General features: G+C 27.3%; 1 protein-coding gene across 1 annotated transcript; it reads right to left on the bottom strand.

The window, feature by feature from the left end:
* Positions 1-1,472: 1,472 nt before the first annotated feature.
* Positions 1,473-6,895, bottom strand: LOC116777675 (calaxin-like). Its single transcript, XM_032671350.2, has 5 exons — positions 6,683-6,895; positions 6,070-6,139; positions 5,568-5,748; positions 5,350-5,460; positions 1,473-1,710 (listed from the first exon to the last, which is right to left on the bottom strand). The coding sequence occupies exons 1-5, from the start codon at positions 6,801-6,803 to the stop codon at positions 1,525-1,527; spliced, it is 669 nt and encodes a 222-aa protein (XP_032527241.1). The 5' UTR covers positions 6,804-6,895; the 3' UTR covers positions 1,473-1,524.
* Positions 6,896-19,294: the final 12,399 nt, after the last annotated feature.

Here is a 19,294-nt window from a genome sequence, read left to right as displayed (position 1 = left end):
TAATAAACAAATTAATATTGTGTTGCAGTAATGACGACAAAACCTAAAAAAAATTGAGATTTTATTTTTACAAATATTTATAGTTATATATACAAGATTTTTCTACTCTAATCGGATTTACGAGCGGTGGTTTCTTTTTTTTTTTAATCGCCGGGACAAAAGAATGGTGTGGGGAATTTTACATCGATGTGTGTGCGTATACGTAAGCTTGCATGTGTGAGCGTTTCAAAGTTTTGTTTTATTAATACAATTACCTTGTAACTGACAACCTGATTAATTCTTAATATATACTTTACTAATGTTCTCAAATAAATTATCATTCTTTTAAAGTTAACAATATGAATGAACTAAAAAATAAACTTATACATAAATAAACACGGTGGGTAAAAATAATGAATATTTAATTGATTAATGTTTTATTAAACAAAGAATACGAACAATATTGTATTGTCATAACACCATTTACGGTGCGACTGTTACTATCCCCTTGATATTACTATCCTAACCTCTGGGTTATCACTAAGTTATATTTATAACTTACAAATTGTAAAAACTCAAATATAATTATAAATTTATATCGACTTTGAACTGCATAAATCGGCACAGAAATGATTTTTTTTTTCTGTTTCCAAATAACAAAAAAAAAACATGCATTTTCGTGTAGGCAAATCCTGAATAACAATGTCTGTTTATAACAAGTCTATCAAAGTTGTAAATTGGCTAATGAGTCTGACTGAAGACAAATATAACATTAACTCAAATAAACTAAAATTTAAAACTTTTATCGCAAATCATGAAACAATTTTTAGCTACTAGTCAACAAAACAAAAAATATTGCGTACTTTATAACACAGAAAAACTATTTTAAAAATTTAGTACATTTATTACAGAGCATAAAATGGTTCACAATTTTTTATTTGCATATTTTCTTTTATATCAATGGTGAAGATTATATAATATTTGAACTATATTAAATTTTGTATAATATTTCTTCGTAGTTAATATTAATAGTTCATATTCTATCGTTTTGATACTTAATGGTGATAATATATTACAAACCTATACAAATTTTTAGAAGATTTATTAATGGAATGAAGAACAGCCCTTTATCGGCTTATGAAAACGAATATATAATAACAATGGTTGTTTATCAACATATTCATGTATTTTGCATTATACATACTCGCCCACCACTGTACACAATTATATCTTGTTTGAATGTATTAATATTAAATGTCTAAAGATTTTATAAATTTCTGATATTTTGTCTAGTTATATTTTATTTGTAAATTGTTTTTATTAAATACAATATAAAATTTTTAAGCCAGTAAGTTGTTTTTCGTATACATATAGATGTCTGGTCTAAATCTCGTTTTTTTTCAACTCTCATCTCATCTCTCAAGACTTTATCTTATCTTTTTATTCTTATTTAGTACCCAAAATATGCGTCCAAAAATTGAAAACACAGACTATAAAGTACATTGCAAGCTTTTATTATAACCATATAAGGCACGAATGGTAAAACTACATTTTGTCCCACGTAGGGCACCACGTTGCTAGAAATGAATAGACAGCTGGTCGCTCTGGAAGGCAGTAACCGAGGCTCTCCAGTAAGGAGGGGGTATTTACGACCGACTTATGAAAATCATCAAAACTTATCACGCCGTCCAAATCTACATCCATCCTTTTCAACATAATGTCAACCAGCTCCTGTGAATTTTTATCAAATTTAAAAAATATTCAGAATTCAAAATACTATTTGAACCAAAACTTTATTTCGTAGGTAATCCACAGCTTTTTATTTCGAGTTTCGGACGCGAACGCGATACTTTTGATGTTTATGTCTAGTATTTACGTCACAAATGAAACATGAGATAGAATGATTGATTGAAATTGGGAGAGTGACTGATCGTTTATCCGATATATAATTATTATGGTATGGTATTGTCAATCATGTTTAACTATTTAAAAACTATGAATTAGTTATTTGTTTAAAAATTATATACGAAAGAGTTAGTATGATTTTTCAATAGATTCATTCAAGTAGATTATCATGCACTAATTGAAAGCACTGAACGAACTACAAATTTATTATCACAAAAAATTTTAAACAGAAATTAAATGTCAGATGTATTTTATTTTACGTGTAAAAGAACCTACAATTTAGCGTGAATTGACGGTGATTGAAAATTTAAAACTTTTATCCGGCCTGTTACACCCTTCCAAAAAGAAAATAACACTATTAAATGAAAGTGATACTCTGACGAAAATAAAAATAATAAAATACTGTTTTATTATGTAAACATATGTAAAATCCAGTCGCTTGCGAATTTGTTCTCATATTACCGCTTTTAAAATGAGTGATATCGTTTTAATTTTTTTAAATTTCTCAAGAACAAGCAGACAGACAGATGGAAAATTTAAAAAAAAATTGGCAAGGTATCGAACATACTTACGTGTGCGTTTGTTGAAAAGCTGTTAATTTGAAAATAAAAACACAGACTTGTATTTTATTTAATTTGCAATTCAAAATTATTTCTTATATGATATCAACCTGAAGGAAATTTATTAAAATTTCTATAAGGTACATTTTCGACTTATAAATTTATTTACGATAGAGTGATGATGTGATAGAGTAAACAGGGTTTTTCTCAGATTTAAATAGAAATTATGATTTGACTTTGTAAACGTTGTGTGGATATATACATATTACTAACTGAGAAAACGGTCAAACAAGTAAACAAGAAGTAAATCGTTTTGTTCCGCCAAAAGTATTACCAAGGTACCTTTTCTCTTCGGCGTAATATTAACGAACAGTGTGTTATAATTTTACCTCTTTGGGCATCAGTTCGGCTTGGTCTGGTGAATCCGAACCCCTTATAACTCACCATCCACCAGAAACTTGAGGCTACTAAACCGACCTTTTTTTTTTTGATGACGCAGAGAAACTCTTTTTGCGAGCCGTCTAACCGGCCTTGGTGGGGCCGGAGAGGATGTATGAGACTCGGCCTGGGCAGGCCCTTACTCCCTAAAACAGCTGCGAAAGCCATCGGCCGCTATGTTGGTGCACCCCGGATCTGTCAGCGACAGGGCACACCAGCGACTGGCTGAAGAAAGCAAACATTAATGAAGAATGCATTCTTTGTATCAATAAATTTCTTGAAGAAAAAATATGAAACGACTATAAAAAAAAATAAGCGTAGTATCTTTAGCATAAAATGATTAGTAAACGAGATTCCCATTAGTTGAAAACAATTTCGCGCTAGTAACCTAAAACTTCAATGCATCCCTGAACATCATGCTTTAAACAAAAAAATTCAGATTGATAACTTGTTATTATCAAAATATCCAGGGACTTTGTTTAAGCCTAACAGTAAAACAAAATGAAGTTATTAAGCCAAACTATGAGTACGAGTACTTTTCATGGAAACTTGGTTTACTAATAGAGAATCCGTTAATGAAATCACCACCACTGACTATGGGACCTAATTTATTAACCTATAATGCCAATACTTACTTCTGGCCACTTTTTTTAAGAAGTATACCAAAAGTCTATTTTCACGAAAGCTTTGCGCGTTAGGTATTTTTTGTCTTCGATGTAAACAAGTGGAGACGGCCTGAGGAACTAATCGTAAACGTGTTTTTGATCTAATATTGGTATTGGTCCTTGCGAGTATTTTTTAATTTCCACAGATGAGCAACAATAAAACAGACATCTCGCTGTTTCAAATAATGTAAAGCACGAATTCTTCGAATTCTTCAGCATATGGAGTGCTGTTCAAATTTTTTATCATGGTCTACAAAACGCGTCTGGTTTATGTCCGTATTTGTTACAAAAGCGTTGATGTAATTTATAATATATAGTAGTTCTTTGAAAATTAAAATACAAATTGCTGATAACACGAAAACCACGATATAAAATACTAATGTACATGGGCAGAATAGATGTTTAAATTCATTTTGATTAATTTTTATTTTCACGTGTAATAACTAAATCTAGTTCTTTACTCACTCATATATTTTTTCGTATAATAAGTCCTAGAGAGCATCGAAAAAAATACATAACATAAAACAAAAAAATACGATACATTTTTCAATTCATTTCTGTTACAAAGATTAAAAATTCCTGACATGTTTGGTTTATTTCATTTTTTGTTGCGGATTTCTTGTTTTCCTTTGAAAGGCATTTGATATGAATTGATTTGGATTCCAAAATATAAAAGTGAATTCAATTATTAATACTGAAAAATTCGTAAATGCAATTCAATTCGTAAATTCAATGCAAGTCGTAAATGTAAATGCAATCAGAGTTAACGTGTCATGTCTTTTTAAATTTCACTATCGAAGAAACGCGCTTAAAATCTGGGTAGCTTTTGTGTAATTTTCTTTTTTCCTAGACTTTTTTTCGAAACAAGTAACATTTCAGATTAACATTACATATAAACACACACACATACATATATAGAACGTACATATATGTAAATTAATGTCCTATAATACAATTTATGTACATACATTTGCAAAAGTTTTTACGTTAGTTTAAAATAAAGATATTTCGGTGTCGTCATAGTCAGAATGTGAAGCATTTACTATTTTAATTGAGATATTTTTGACTTGCTGTCAAAGTCATATAAGGGAGAATGTTATATTGTTTTATTTAGTATAGTAAAATCTAGATTGATATGTTTATGGATTACAAAAAAATTATTTAAAATTTTGTATTATGTGTATTGTAATTTAATATTATTATTACATTTTTAATTTTATTAATTCATCACTTTTTATTTAATTAACTGTAAACGTCTGTTAAATAGTTCTAGGAAATCGTTACATTTAGTAATTGTCTATAATCGCAATGATATCTTAAAAAAATAATGTGTATTTAGTTTTACACACATAAACTACAAAATTAAAATAATAAGGAATAACAAAATATGATCAGATCGATCTAATTATGTGAGTGTGATTAAAATCAAATTCACTCCTAATTTTATAAAGAGATTTCTTCCAGGGAATGTGCAAATGAATGATGAATTTTCCAGCACATGATGTTCCGATTTTCTGTTATATAGCTTTTAACAACTGTGTGTATTACAACAACATACGTCTGTACTTACTATAATTAATCACTGTTAGAACTCTCAACGCCACCTCACGGAATACAGAATACACAGTATCCTCCATTACATTTATATTTACTACATGAGTTTCACATCGAACAAAATTCGCCAACTTACCTTTGAGGTACTCGAAATTTATGCAAGATGGCGCTACATTTTCCACGTTACTATACAAATATGAGCTATAAGATTGTACATTTCATTTATTTTATTACAATACAGAACTAACTTTTACAGCTTCCTCTACATCGTCATCTCGTGAAGCTTTCGCTATGCTCTTCTTCATCAACTGGTACATGGTCTCCCTTCTTAAATGACCTTCCCCTAACAAATCGTAGCACTAAAATATACATAGAAATTTTTATTACTAACTTTAGTGAAGATATGATTTTTTATTTTGAAAATAATTCTATGGAACTATTAAAAATAGATCTAATTTAAAATTACTGTAAAAGCATATGAAATCCTTTCTTCCAAGTCCCCGCGTAAATAAAGCGATAATGCCTTTGCGAAGGTTGCCATAGTGACGTAAGGAGATGTCCCTCGATCTAAAGCCACCATCACGCGTTCCATCATATAGGCATCTGTCATTCCAAGGCCAGTATGCAGAACGTCACGGAAATGTGCTCTATATATTAAATATTTTGTTATTTATTCTAAGTACTTAACTTTTTTTATACTGAAAATTAGTCGTGTTTCTAAATATGAAAGTTTTTTATTTATGCTAGAATTCTATCACAAAAATTGCAACAAAATATCCAAACAATAGTAATAAATAGTAATTAAGGAATTATCACTAAATCTAATAAATGTTTAAGCCAGTACCGCAGCTTTTCTGTCACTTTTAACTTTGCTTATATTATTATTAGAAATTCATTTATTATATGAATTTACTTCAAATACAATATACAATTGTAATTACTATACACATATTTTATAAATAAATTACCTTGATATTAAGTCTGACGCAACGGGTTTTTCATCACGTTTCTGTATTTTAAAAAATATTACCATAATCTCTGAAAAACATTCAAATTTCAGAGCTAACTTTATAATCCCTTTAAGTCACTAAGGATATCTTCAATGTTAAAATTTATTAAATGATCTCTCGGCTAGGGTTGCTCTTTAGGAAGTTGTGAATAAGGTCTACTGAAAGCTTTTTGTCTTAAGCTGGAAATGATTAAAGTAACTTCCAAGGACTTAGTATACCGGAAATTCGAAGACGCGTAATCAAATATTGAAAATGAAAACAAATAATTTGTTTTAATTCCATTATTAGGGCACAGCTGTACAAAGATTTTACTATCATTATTTGGAACATCCACTTAACCATTTCGTTTCTCTTTAAAATTAATAGAATTTTCTACACTTCTTTACATTATTCTGTTATGTAATAACTTATAATTATTTCGAATAAAAATATTTAATATATAATATAATAATATTGAGAGTCAGTAAGCTTTGCACTTTAAAGAATAAGCGGGAGTCTATTTTGATCTCACTAAAACTCCATTGATTCTAATTTCCATAATAGTGACAATAAGTATGAATTAAATACTAACGTTCTAATTCATCGAATGTAAAATGAGTTTCTTTCTGAATTTCTATCCACATAGAACCATGCTTCTTTCGGAATCTTATTTCCTCCATGGGATCCAAAGCAGAGTCTAGAGAAGCCGACATTTTTTTAACTTTTTACTCTTCTACAGCACTAGTAAACAATTTTGTATTTCAATAAATATTGTATTTAATTACAAACAAGATGACAAATGTTGTAAATGTCAAACTCGTATACTTTTTTTTCAATCCTTATAGTGAGTAGCCTACACGAAGGTCACATTTAAAAAGATTGTGGCTATACAAGTCAATAGATGAAAGTATATTCTCATAAATTTATTGAATAGGATTTTATTTGTTTTGTAAGCCTCTTATTGAATAAATAATATTTATCTTTCGCAAGACAAAATAAAATATTTTTTGTTGTTAAAAACATATGTTGTGACATATAATAGAACTTTTTTATTTCTAACACAAATCATTTTATTCATAACATTTCATTAACTCTAACAAGAATATCATTTGTCTTTTGTTCGAATAAAAATTAACTTTAGCTTATTCTAATATAAAAAAATGTTAAGATCTGAGTATAGATTTTGTGTTTAACATAAAATAGAAAGAAAAATAGGATGTGAACAATAAAAATTTGTTCAGTGTTACCTTCGTTCAACTTTGTAGTCTACAAGTTGTGTGATTGTAATCTTTACGTCTTCAACTTCGCGTTTGAGGATTATTAAATTCGCAGCATGAACTTTGATAAAACTGAAAATATTTTCTTACATGAAGACGAAATAATTCCGCACGTCGGATTTTCTACTAAACTATTATTCATATCTGCTCCATTTACTTCCAGGTATACCTTTTTGTCTGAATTCCTTATCCTTCTCTTTAATTAAATGGATAGCTATTTTAAATTATGTAAAAAAATTACTATGCAAAATGCGATTTTTTTATTGAAAATGTAATTTGTATTTATCCTTAACTAAATTAAATGATTAATTTTTAAAGAATAATTAGAAGATGAATTATTTTTTTACATTAACATCTTATTCTTCTAGCGTAACTTCTCCAATTACCAAAAAGCTCTGTTCATTCAAATTGAGTTCCCGTTTCTGTTTATTTCGCCTTAGAACTTCTCAGAAAACTACTAGAATCTCTATTATTTATGAATTTACTCCACTCAGGTCGTCTGTAAATGAAAACTCTCTTATCTGATATACTTTGCCAAGGCATTTAAAGATAAGTGCAGTGTTACTATATACTTTACAATTTATGTTGTAAAAATATATTGTCTTTTTTAGAAAACAATGTGAACATTCTCTAAGGGGTTATTATCTGTCTATTTCAATAAGTAATTGTGAAAAATACATAAGTAAACAATTATAAAAATTTTGGGATAGACAAGATAACATGACATTTAGTTTATAGATCGACTGTAAGGAATCTTTTTTTATTTTCCCTACATTGCGGAGACAACGAAGCGTGAAATAAAGGGTCACATTAACTACACTGACTTCGTAAAAGCCTTTGATGGAGTCAAATACTATTTGTTCCTTTTAATTTATTTATTTTTATGTAGTTACAATTCAGCAAAATGTGAAGAGATCTCAGAACTTTCTAAATGCATGGGTTTTAATGTTACCGAATAATTGTTGTAGACATACACTTATAATTAAAAAATGTATGTTTTTTGTCTCTTTCTTTCTTTCTTTCTCTTTCATTATTTTCAATAACAAATGAGATTCACAAACATTACAATTTGTATATTCAATTGTAATGTTTCATAAAACACTCAATTACCTTTATATAAATGATATTTAATTACATATTGCATCAATATCTCACCCGTTTATAAAATCGATGTCATCCGTGATTGGAGTTATTCTTCTTTTGTATAAAAACATCATAATAATAATTAAATTAAAAACAAATTAATCTAATGTATCAACAATATATTTTAATGTCATACTTTTGTCAAGCATATTCAAGAAAATGCCAACATAGTTTGAAATAGGTTTATTTTACGCTCGTTTTGACCCACATTGTGGTTCCTATTTATTTACTCAAAGGAACAAAACCAACATTCCATATCGAAAACAGTCCGATGAATCCGAACAAATATTCACTTTGAACTGAACGTTTGACATTGCACGGATTTTTATCTTTCAAAATAGAAGGAAAGGTATACAAAACCACCTTAGAGGATAGTAAACATCTTGGTTTGAAATGTGGTGACTGCTGACTTTTCAGCGTTTAGAGGCCAAAATATTATTTTTAAATGAGTTCAAAAGATTTTATTAAAATTGTCATCGTTAAATTGAAAATAAATTCCAATACAAGGATGGTTAAATGTAAAAAAAATAAATAAATTGACCTTCCAATGCCCGGGAATAAAATATTTCTCAAATAGAAAAAATGTTGAAATCTGTTTGGATTAGAAAGATTTATCTTCGGTGGTTTATTTATGAGATGTTAGCTAAAATTATATGACATCGATTTATACACAAGCTTTACGCTATACAAAAACTTAACAAACTCGATCTTCGAACTGAAGATATGAAAATATACATTTAGAATTTAAAAAAAAATTAACTTAAATAAAATCTGTTCTTTTAAAATATAATAAAATTATAAAGTGAACTACAATATACTTTCAGTATTAGATTTTAACCGTTATTGAATAGTACTCAATAACATTATTGCTTTGCAAAATAAATAATTTTTGGTACTTCTTTTCCATTAAATCGAGATTCTCTGGAGTTTTCAGCTTCGTAATCAAATTTTTATACAAACACTAGATAATCGAATCTGAGCGTAAATTCATGAGAAAGCGTGGAAGTAAACGAAGCACCCACGAAATTGCAAAATCTAATTTATCTCTAACTTTTAATTTAAAAACGTACCGCTCACAGCTTTATTATTACACTTTTAAATTATTTGCCTATTAACAATTGTGTTATTTTTTTATTCAATAATATAACATAGGTTTGTTATAATTAAAAGCTTAAAAACGAGTCATGCTACTAACCCACGCCATTAATATTTTTATTCGGCATTTAATTTTTTTGTCCAATCATTAATGCAGTCATTTCACTTAGATATAAAACAAATTGTAACTTTTTAAAATTAATAATCACGTTCCTAACTTTATAATAGTTTTTTTTTTTTGTTGACTTTCAAATATTTTAATTAATTACAGTGAATAGTCGAAATATTTGAAGTATTTGGTGAAACATTACAAACATATAAAATTTTCATGAGTAATCCTGACCAGCTAAAGTAATATGTTGTGATTTGTGAACAAACATTTACTATCTCTGTTCCAAAAAATCAGGGCACACCGAGATCAGGCTGAAAATTTAAATGATTATTGAACTATATTTATTTATGTGAACGATGTTAATGTAACATTGGTATCGTATTTTACAATGTAAATACATTTTATAATTATTATTATTTTTTTATTTAAATATTTACGAATGATTTAATTACTTTGTTCTCACATATTACTTAGGATTTCTTTATTTTTCTAAGAGTTAAAAATAATATTACAAAAGACTTCTTTTACAGCTTGTTGAGTGATAAGTTAAATGAATTTTACTTAAACATAACAACATTGATTGACAATCTAAACTATTTTGTCTATTGCTATGTGATGTCTCTGACAAAATTTTATTAAATTATCCTAGTCGGAAGTTAGTGTGTTTATAAATATTTTTAACACCATACAAAATTGAAGGTAGCGTTTGATCGAGCTGCTGGCAATTTAATTTTATGATTGAATTACGTCAACCTCTACGTGTTTGTGCCGGGATATTTTTTGCAGACGTATCCGTATTAAAAATAACTGTCGTAGATTAATAATGGTTGCTATCGGTTTTAATATATTTGGCATAATTTTATTTCATTATGTTAACAAAATCTCATGCTTTCTTTTAAATTAGTTTTAATTTAGCAGATTAAGTGCTTGCCAAATCATTATTTTTTATTAACAATACAAAGGTTGTTACAAATTACAATCCCATTTGTTTAATGAAATTTGAAAGAAACTTACTACGTTTAAAATTGGTTTCGGTCCTTTTACGTTTTGTTATTAACAAATACATTCCAAATCAAGATTCATGAAAGGTATAAAAACTATGTTTATGGATGTCGTTATAATAATAATAGTAAATGAAAATCATAGGGTTATCAATATACAAATTGAATAGTTTTTTATTATAGGTACCTATATAATGCTTCATAAAAAAATGTTAGCTCTATCGCGCGCATTGCTTTGCCTTATCAACATTCCCCTGAATAATGTAGATACAACGGAAAGATACAAACAATCTTAAATACCATCCGTTACAAATTTCCTGAAACGTCTAGCAATTCGATGTCAATATTGACATTAATTGCAAACCTAGCCAAATAACGTCTGAGGAAACTTAGACGTCGGTAAAGTTAGTTTGTTAAACATAATTCGACCAATATTAGGGTATTAATGTTCCGATATCTGTTCACTATTGTACTAAAACGTTTGATTTTTTATTACACATTATTAAAGAGGCTCAATAATTTGAGTGAGGAAAATTACACCTTTAATAAGATTTAAGAGCTATCCCGTTACAAAAAAAAGAGTAAAAAAAATTACTGTCAACAAAAAATCAAAGGCAACTCTACACCTACATAATATTTAGTGCGGCGGCTGAAATGACAGACTAGCGAGCCACGGAAAAAGGAAAAAAATATCAATAATCTGTTTAAAATTTTCACCCTAGCATACATTTAGTTCAGCATAAAATAGCATACATATAGTTAAAAACTCTTTTAGTGAAAAGAGATACAAGTCTAAGGTTTTTGTGATTTTATATCACATAAGTTGTGTTTTTAATATAATGTAAACGTTTCTATACCTTTGACCAATAATTTTAATATAAACTTTTTCCTATACAAATTTATATAATAAAAATGTATGTAAATACATAAATATTTCATGAATACATAAATGTTTGTAAGAAACGATTTGATTTTATCTTTATTTAACATAAATCAGGTGTTCTGTGAAAGAAAAATTATGGGATGTAATTCAAAATTATAGAACAAATACAATGATGTAAACTCTTCTTAAAATAAAAACATATCCATTACCATCCCTTTTTTTTAATAAAAATAAAAATGTCAGGAGATTCCTATAAGATAAGACGACTGAGACAACTTTCAGTGTGTATTATGTACACAATCACAACCTAAATAAAGAAAACATAAATAAACTTAAAATTTTGCTCTCCTTTCAATAAAACGTCCATATTAAAAAACAAGTCGGAAAATAATAAAACAAAACGGAAATTGCAATATCATAGAAGTGGTTTTATTAATGTTTTAATAAGAACAGAGTACGAGTGAACATTGATTAAATTAAAAATATCGACGAAAGTAATCAAATATCCCGCTACAGAGATTATTTGACTGAGGATATATTGTTTCCAGAAATTTCCCTGAGTGCAAAGAAATTAAAACTTTAACTTTATTCTTGTGAAATACAGTGAAATGATCGAGGGTTGAAGAAAAATATTAATACTTTTACTATTTCATTAAGTGCAACCTTCCCTCATGTTCTAATAAAAAATATCCGAAAGTTAATTTTTTTAATTTTTATTTGAGAACCGTTAATGGACTAGACGGAACCAATCAAATCAATTATTGATTTTACAGCCTGAGAGCCAACATTGTAGACAACACGGCGTATGTTTAGTTAGTGTATTCAGGATAAGACATTTCTGTAAAATATAATCATGTTCCATAATATACAGAAACAGAAATAAAGTAATGATTATATTAATTACATAATTTATTAAATATAACTCGATTTGTTCAACTGATGTAAAATAAATTGGCTATTTAGGTATAAAAAAGGAACATAATATATAAATCAAAGAAGAAAGTTCTATTAAAGTAGTATGTATATAAATCAAGTGATAAAAGATGTTACCCTTATGTTTCGTAAGAAAAAGAAAGAAACTTTGTAAACAGATATAAGGAAATGTTATAAGAAAGCTTTAGATTACAATCTCAATGTTTGTTTCGACTATATTAAATATTTTACTGCCCATAAGAAACATTGAAGACTTATATTAAAATCAATAAAAGATATATATAATAAAAGATCATTGAAATTTTATAAAGTATAATATGTTTTTAGAAATTAATCGGAAATCTCGGTTTTAAACTAAAATTTAAATCAAAAACTTAATCACTGTCCAAAAAACTACTTCCTACCAAGCTTTAAAGCCATGTGTATCCAGGGACCAAAAATATCAATGTTTCATTGTGAAGAGATTTTTTGAAGTTTTACCTAAAAGGACATTTTTTACTCAAATCCCTGGTTATCAAATATGACTGTACTGAATTGCTCTTTTTTTTATGTGTTAACTATAAAATTTACACATTATTTTTATGAGATTTAAATGAAACTAATATTTTTCGGATAAACTACACGTGATTTATTTTTGTAAAAAACTACATACTCTCGTCTTGTCTGCCCGTGACCACGGTTGCTGAAAAGTAACCGAAACGTCGAGAGTATGTAGTTTTTTACAAAAATAAAACACGCGTAGTTTATCCAAAAATATTAGTTTCATTTAAATGAATAAAACACTCGAAAATCTTAGATTTCATTATTTTTATGAGATATTTTTAAACCGTGAGCATTTTTTTTTAATTCACATACCGAGTGGCTTTTTAATCTTAGTGATTACCTTTATAGCTGTTCGTTTTGTTTAAAATACCGACTATTATAGAGTTTGTATATAAGTGATAAAAATTTGATAGTTGGAATAACGAAACTCAATTCCATTGATTCGATTACTTTATCCTATCCCTATTTTTTTTTTTTGTTGTTCCAACCAATCCATTTATAAATTGCATGTCAATCTATCGTAATTGACTCCGGTCTCTTTAAAAAATCAATCCTGGATAATCTCACATATTCATAAAACATCTCATTCTTGTAAAATGGTATATACTCGTATGTATGTATGTATACGAACATTCTTATATCTATGTTGTTCGTATATTATTATTTTTTTAAGATCTTAGAATACATCCCACGAACTTAAACGAATATTTTACTGTAATAAAGGCGCAGCAATGGAAATTTAGAAAAGTTTTCTAATAAAATAGTCATTTATTATTGTTATTTAACCATCTAATGTAAATATTTTTAATGAAAAATCCGGACAAATGTAAGTCCTTGAAATAGATTGTCATTTAAATCAGACTTTAATAACCAATCAAGCCAAAGAAACACAAGTGAATAATTTAATACTTTGTTTAATCGTTATTTCAAAATAACTTAAAAAAATAAATGATTTTTTTTTATTGAAACTTTTATTACCGTTCAAAAATATATATTAATTACATATATATAATAATATATATTACACCTTATTGCTTTACACTTTTGACATCTTAGTAACAAAAAATGACTAATTTGTTAAAAATACAAGAACGTTATTTAGCTTCTGAGTAATTCGAGCTTCGCCAGTTGTTATCAAATCATTGAGGCACAAGCAACAATCAGTCTCACGCCGACCGCCCAACAGAAAGGTGCGATTAACCATCTTTGAGATAACGTTGTGAAATAATTAAAATTGAATTATTTTTGTTCTAATTTCAACTGAAAGTGAGATTAATAATAATAAAAAAGAAGAAAAATTAAGGCCAACATATTACAAGAACGAATAAGGTTGTAAAAATAATTACTCTATAATAATAATTTAAAAGAAGAACCAATAATTAAATTATCTTAAAATCAGTATCAATGTATCTTAAAATGTGCGGTAATACTTCTTCTTATCTTTAAGTATCTTTTAAAATACAATTCTATTTGAAATAATAATTGTTAGTCTTATTATTTGAATTTCATTAAATTAAAGAATAATAGTAAAGATTGATAACACTTGACATTCAATTCCTATTACAAAAGTTAATTTAGATACATTTATCATTTAACGCTAACATTTATTTGATTTGTCTTTTTTGAATTTAAGTATAACAAAGACATCCGCAGTATTTCATTACTTTTAAACCAATGTATGCAATGAAATTAAATGTAATATTTTATATTTCTACTTCTCAAATACATAATAAATGTAGATATTACAAAGGTAAAAATTCTTTGATGTCAATATTGCAAGTCCGCTTAAGATTTATGACCTACATACGTATACCTAGCCTATTCTTTAGTCTAGTTCCTATCCGCGACTTCGTCCCTCAGGACTGTGGAATGAAAAAGAAAAATGTTTTCTAGTAGAAAATAAACATTGCGACTAAGCCGCAACTCCCTCTATAATCCGCTCGAATTTATATAAAATATTATAGGTCCTTGTTTCCTGTAGTAAAACAAAGCATTTTCGGATAAATTGTAGCTTATTTATTTTGCCATAAATGTTTCTTCTGATCCATGCAGTTTCAGTGGAATAATGGAAAATTGTTGAAAAACACACTTATCCGAAATCCATTTCTAAAGGCATTCGCATTTATATTATTAGTCGAATATACTCCGATACTTCAACAGTTAGCAAATAGCTTAGAACTGTCGGATCTGTTCATTTAACAAATTTATAGAAAACAAAATAGAAAAACAAATCCGACGTGTACTAAGTTATTTGATAGCAGAGGTAGTCTGGATAATCGCAAATCCGTATAACTAAGGACCGGATAACCAAGTCTGTACAATAAATGTTAGCTTTCGATACGATTTTTAACTGTGTTCCTTTGTAAAATTTTGAATACAACAAACAAAAGCAATAGAGTAAAAAATATGTAACATTTATATTTATCTGAGATAATATATATATTATTATGCTAATCGAAAATCTTTAAGAGAATTCCAATTAGTAGTTTACATAGATAGTGTGTGTCATAGACTATCTTGCGCTCCCGAGACTTTGTCTAAAGGAGTCTAGACTAAACACTGATCGTGACAGTATTACGTTTTCTCAGGCATGTCTAATACAACAGTATTCAGTATGTACGTCACTTACAAAAAGGGGACCAACTTTATAAAGCAATTACTAACACAAACATCAATGTAGGAAATTAGGATTATTGTGTGGTCTAATGCAATAGTCCTCTATTTCAGTACTAGCCCATGACAAGAGCGTAGTTAGCCTAATTACGCATTTATACATGGACTTTAGTTAGCAGACTACTATAGAAATAATAAAATTACGTTAAAAATAAAAAGGATAAAGCTTGAAAACTACATATTTTTGTTTAATAATATAATACGCTTCAATCACAAAATTTATATAATTTACAAAAAACATCAGAGTAAATTAATTAAAAAATAATAATAATTAAAAATTATCGAAAAGTAAATTAAAATTGATTAAATCAATCTATATTTATGGCATACCTACTCCGAAGCGGTTACCACCATTCCTTTTATAGATTTTCAATACTTATAAAAAAAATTAAAACTAAACTTAAAATGCGCACAAAATTATTAAAAAACATATGTTCATTATGTAAGACTACCAACACCAATAATTATTCAATTATATTTCAAATAAAATTAGCCAGAAATTAGATTGAAACTCGTAGAAAGATATTTGTTTATTATTTATGACAACTGTCCAAGCAAATTAAACAAAACCAACCTTTTCATCCATCACAGTAAAAGTAACAGATTTATCTTCAATGTAGTCATTTTAAAAGACATAAAGCATAAATATTCCGGTTGTGTAAAAAAAAAAAACATAATTGATAATTATTCCACTGTTAGATCCGGAGCAGAGTTTAGAAACTCGACAATTTTGCTGAATCGCCACAAACGGAGAAGTAGTAAATTACTGACAATGTTGAACAACACGATTTAAAGTTAGAACGCGATTAAATAATCCTTTATTTTCAAATGAATTGAAAGAACATGATGAAAATGTAACAATTCTGAAACTTGATGTACCGAAATAGTGAAAAAGAAAGTTCGGAAACAATGTTACGTTGAGTTTTGACGTTAGTGAAACACAAATTATATTGTTCTCTGGTTTTACTTACATACTTTAAGTTTAACAACCAATTATATATTTAATATCTTTAATTATTTTTTAAATGAATTAATTGATTTTCAAAAACAACGTAATTAGTATTAAAATTATTACTCGATTTTTTCACAATAAAAAATTATTAGTAAAGGATTTTTTATTAAATAATTAGTTAGATACAAAAAATAACAATTATTATAAGATATATAATAATAACAAACACAACACGTATTATATGATTACTTTTTATTTTTACTTGTAATTAAAAACTGTAGTACTATTTATTTAATTTTATGCGATCACAAATTCCGTCTTAAGGTGATTAATTTGTGTTTTATTAGGGATTTCTATGATGTGTCAGAATTCATTCATACAGCATTCATTCGCTTTACTTTATGATGTTTGTAGGTTCTATGATGAACTGCCACCCATGTTTAACAAAGACGGAATCTAACAAAATATACCCACTTTTTTGTCAATACAAACAAACCTACATACATACAAACCAACCGCCTTTTTCGACTTTCTTAATAAAATTCTTTATAAATGTATAAAGTGGTTTTACCAATTCATTCATTTGCTTTTTCACAAGCTTCCTCTTTTTTGATGTTAAAATACAAACATTAAAATAAAAATAAACACTAAACAGCTCGAATTAATTTTAAAGGAAGTATTAATTTTCTGCCAATAATTATAATATGTGAGAGCATTCAAATACATAGAAACTGTACAATGAGTTTTTTTTTTATTATTAATTAAACATTAAAACTATCCATATTTAAATTTTAAATACAATACCTTTCCCACGGGTAATTTGCTATCAAATATACAGTCTATGCATCAATGGAAATAATATGTATTAAATAAATAATTAATGTATAAAAATTTACAAAATGAACATATAAATGTCAATATATTTTAAATATTTATTTTCAAAATTTTGCAGTTACAGTCTTAATTACAGTTAATTTTTGTATCGTTTCAATAACTAAAACATTAAAAGAGATCAAAACAGTTGTATTTTTGTAATATCAGAATGGGATATTCGAATTTTTATATTCATTTTAACAAAATCGAGGGAGTTTACCATCTAATATAAAATATGTTGCATTAAATACCATTACAAAGGAAAAGGAATTCCTTGAAATTGAACTTTGAAATATAAGCTGATTACCACTGGCTGAGTAGTGAGTAGGCTTTATGCGAGCGCGGGCGATTTTAGAGGTGTTAAATTCAGGGGCTGATTTTGTTTTGCCGTCTGAGAGATATCAAATTTATATAATATAAATATATGCCCTCGATTTTCATAAGTACTACCGGCGAATTACGGCTGTAAAATCGTGATAAATCTCTTATGTACTTCCAAATGTATAATTTGATTTCTTGGTCGTTTGGTTTCTACTACAAGAAAATTTTTAAAAAGTATTCCTATCTCACCATCATTAGCAAATTTATGAACAATTCTAGATTATAGTCCAGTTTATTTTTGTTATACTGTCAACTTAGTGCTTTCGAAAAAACACCACTTTATTACTCTCTGGTGCTTAAAATTTAAAAAAAAACAACCTATTTCAGGATCTGCAGCTCTCTTTTCTATAACGTGTAATTGGAGGGAACTCTAAAAGGAAAATTTTTGTAATACATTTTATTTAACAGTTGCCTTTATTTAATAGTTTCCTTTTTTATATAATCTACATGTAATAACTACAACACATTACTGTTTGTTTATTAATAATATTGTTTAAAATACCCTTATAGGTATATTACAAATCTATCGTTTTTGAAAATAAAGCAAGATGAGTAAAATATGTAGTTAAATAAAATTCTGTTGCAACTAGTTTTATTGAATCCATTTTAAAATTTCACTATAGAAAGTTTTTTTGATATTAGTAGAACCTTTACATTTAGTTTTAAGTAATTTGTACGATTTAATTTTTATAAAATTTTATAAAACAGTAAATAAATATTCCCTTACATTTATAATTGTTACTAATACTCTTACTCTTAAAAGTTGTTAATCGATTTAAATTAATCACTATTAACAGTTACAAAACCGATTATGCAGCTGAAATATTTCTTATAACTATCATAAAATAATGAGAAATAAGAAAAATATTTCATAAATTTTTCCATATTCAATGTTGCAATTTAAGATATGTAAGAGCGAAAACAATTTAATATAATTATAATTAATTCCATAATCAAATGGAACCACTAAATACACTCCAGCGTTTAGATAAACCGCATACAGAAACTAATAAATTAATAGTTCTGCAACAAAATATTATTGTAAATTAGTCAACTGTTGGAAATGTCTCATGAAGTGCTTACCGTAAATGTAAGAAGCATTTCCACTGACTGATTTTCACCCAATTTAATAACAGACAAAACTTTAACTTTGATAACAATGTGAAATAACTACACGTTATATTTTGTATTTTTTGTTATCATTATATTATACAAAAAAAAAAATTAAATCAATATTACACTGTAAATTAATAATTAGTTAACAAACAGTTTATTTTGAAACAAATATAATCGTTTAATGCATCAACCGTTACTGGTTAGACGTTAGTGTTTGATCAT

The sequence above is a fragment of the Danaus plexippus genome, chromosome Z (genome assembly GCF_018135715.1).
Source record: "Danaus plexippus chromosome Z, MEX_DaPlex, whole genome shotgun sequence".
Lineage (NCBI taxonomy): Eukaryota > Metazoa > Arthropoda > Insecta > Lepidoptera > Nymphalidae > Danaus > Danaus plexippus.
This window is presented reverse-complemented; position numbering and strand designations above follow the sequence as displayed.

What these genes read in the sequence shown, in the direction of transcription:
- LOC116777675 (XM_032671350.2), bottom strand. Translation starts at nt 6,803, where the DNA reads ATGTCGGCTTCTCTAGACTCTGCTTTGGATCCCATGGAGGAAATAAGA. An exon ending in GCGTCAGACTTAATATCAAG is followed by an intron (nt 5,749 to 6,069) that starts GTAATTTATTTA and finishes TTTAATATATAG; the next exon opens with AGCACATTTCCGTGACGTTC. An exon ending in GGATTTCATATGCTTTTACA is followed by an intron (nt 5,461 to 5,567) that starts GTAATTTTAAAT and finishes TGTATATTTTAG; the next exon opens with TGCTACGATTTGTTAGGGGA.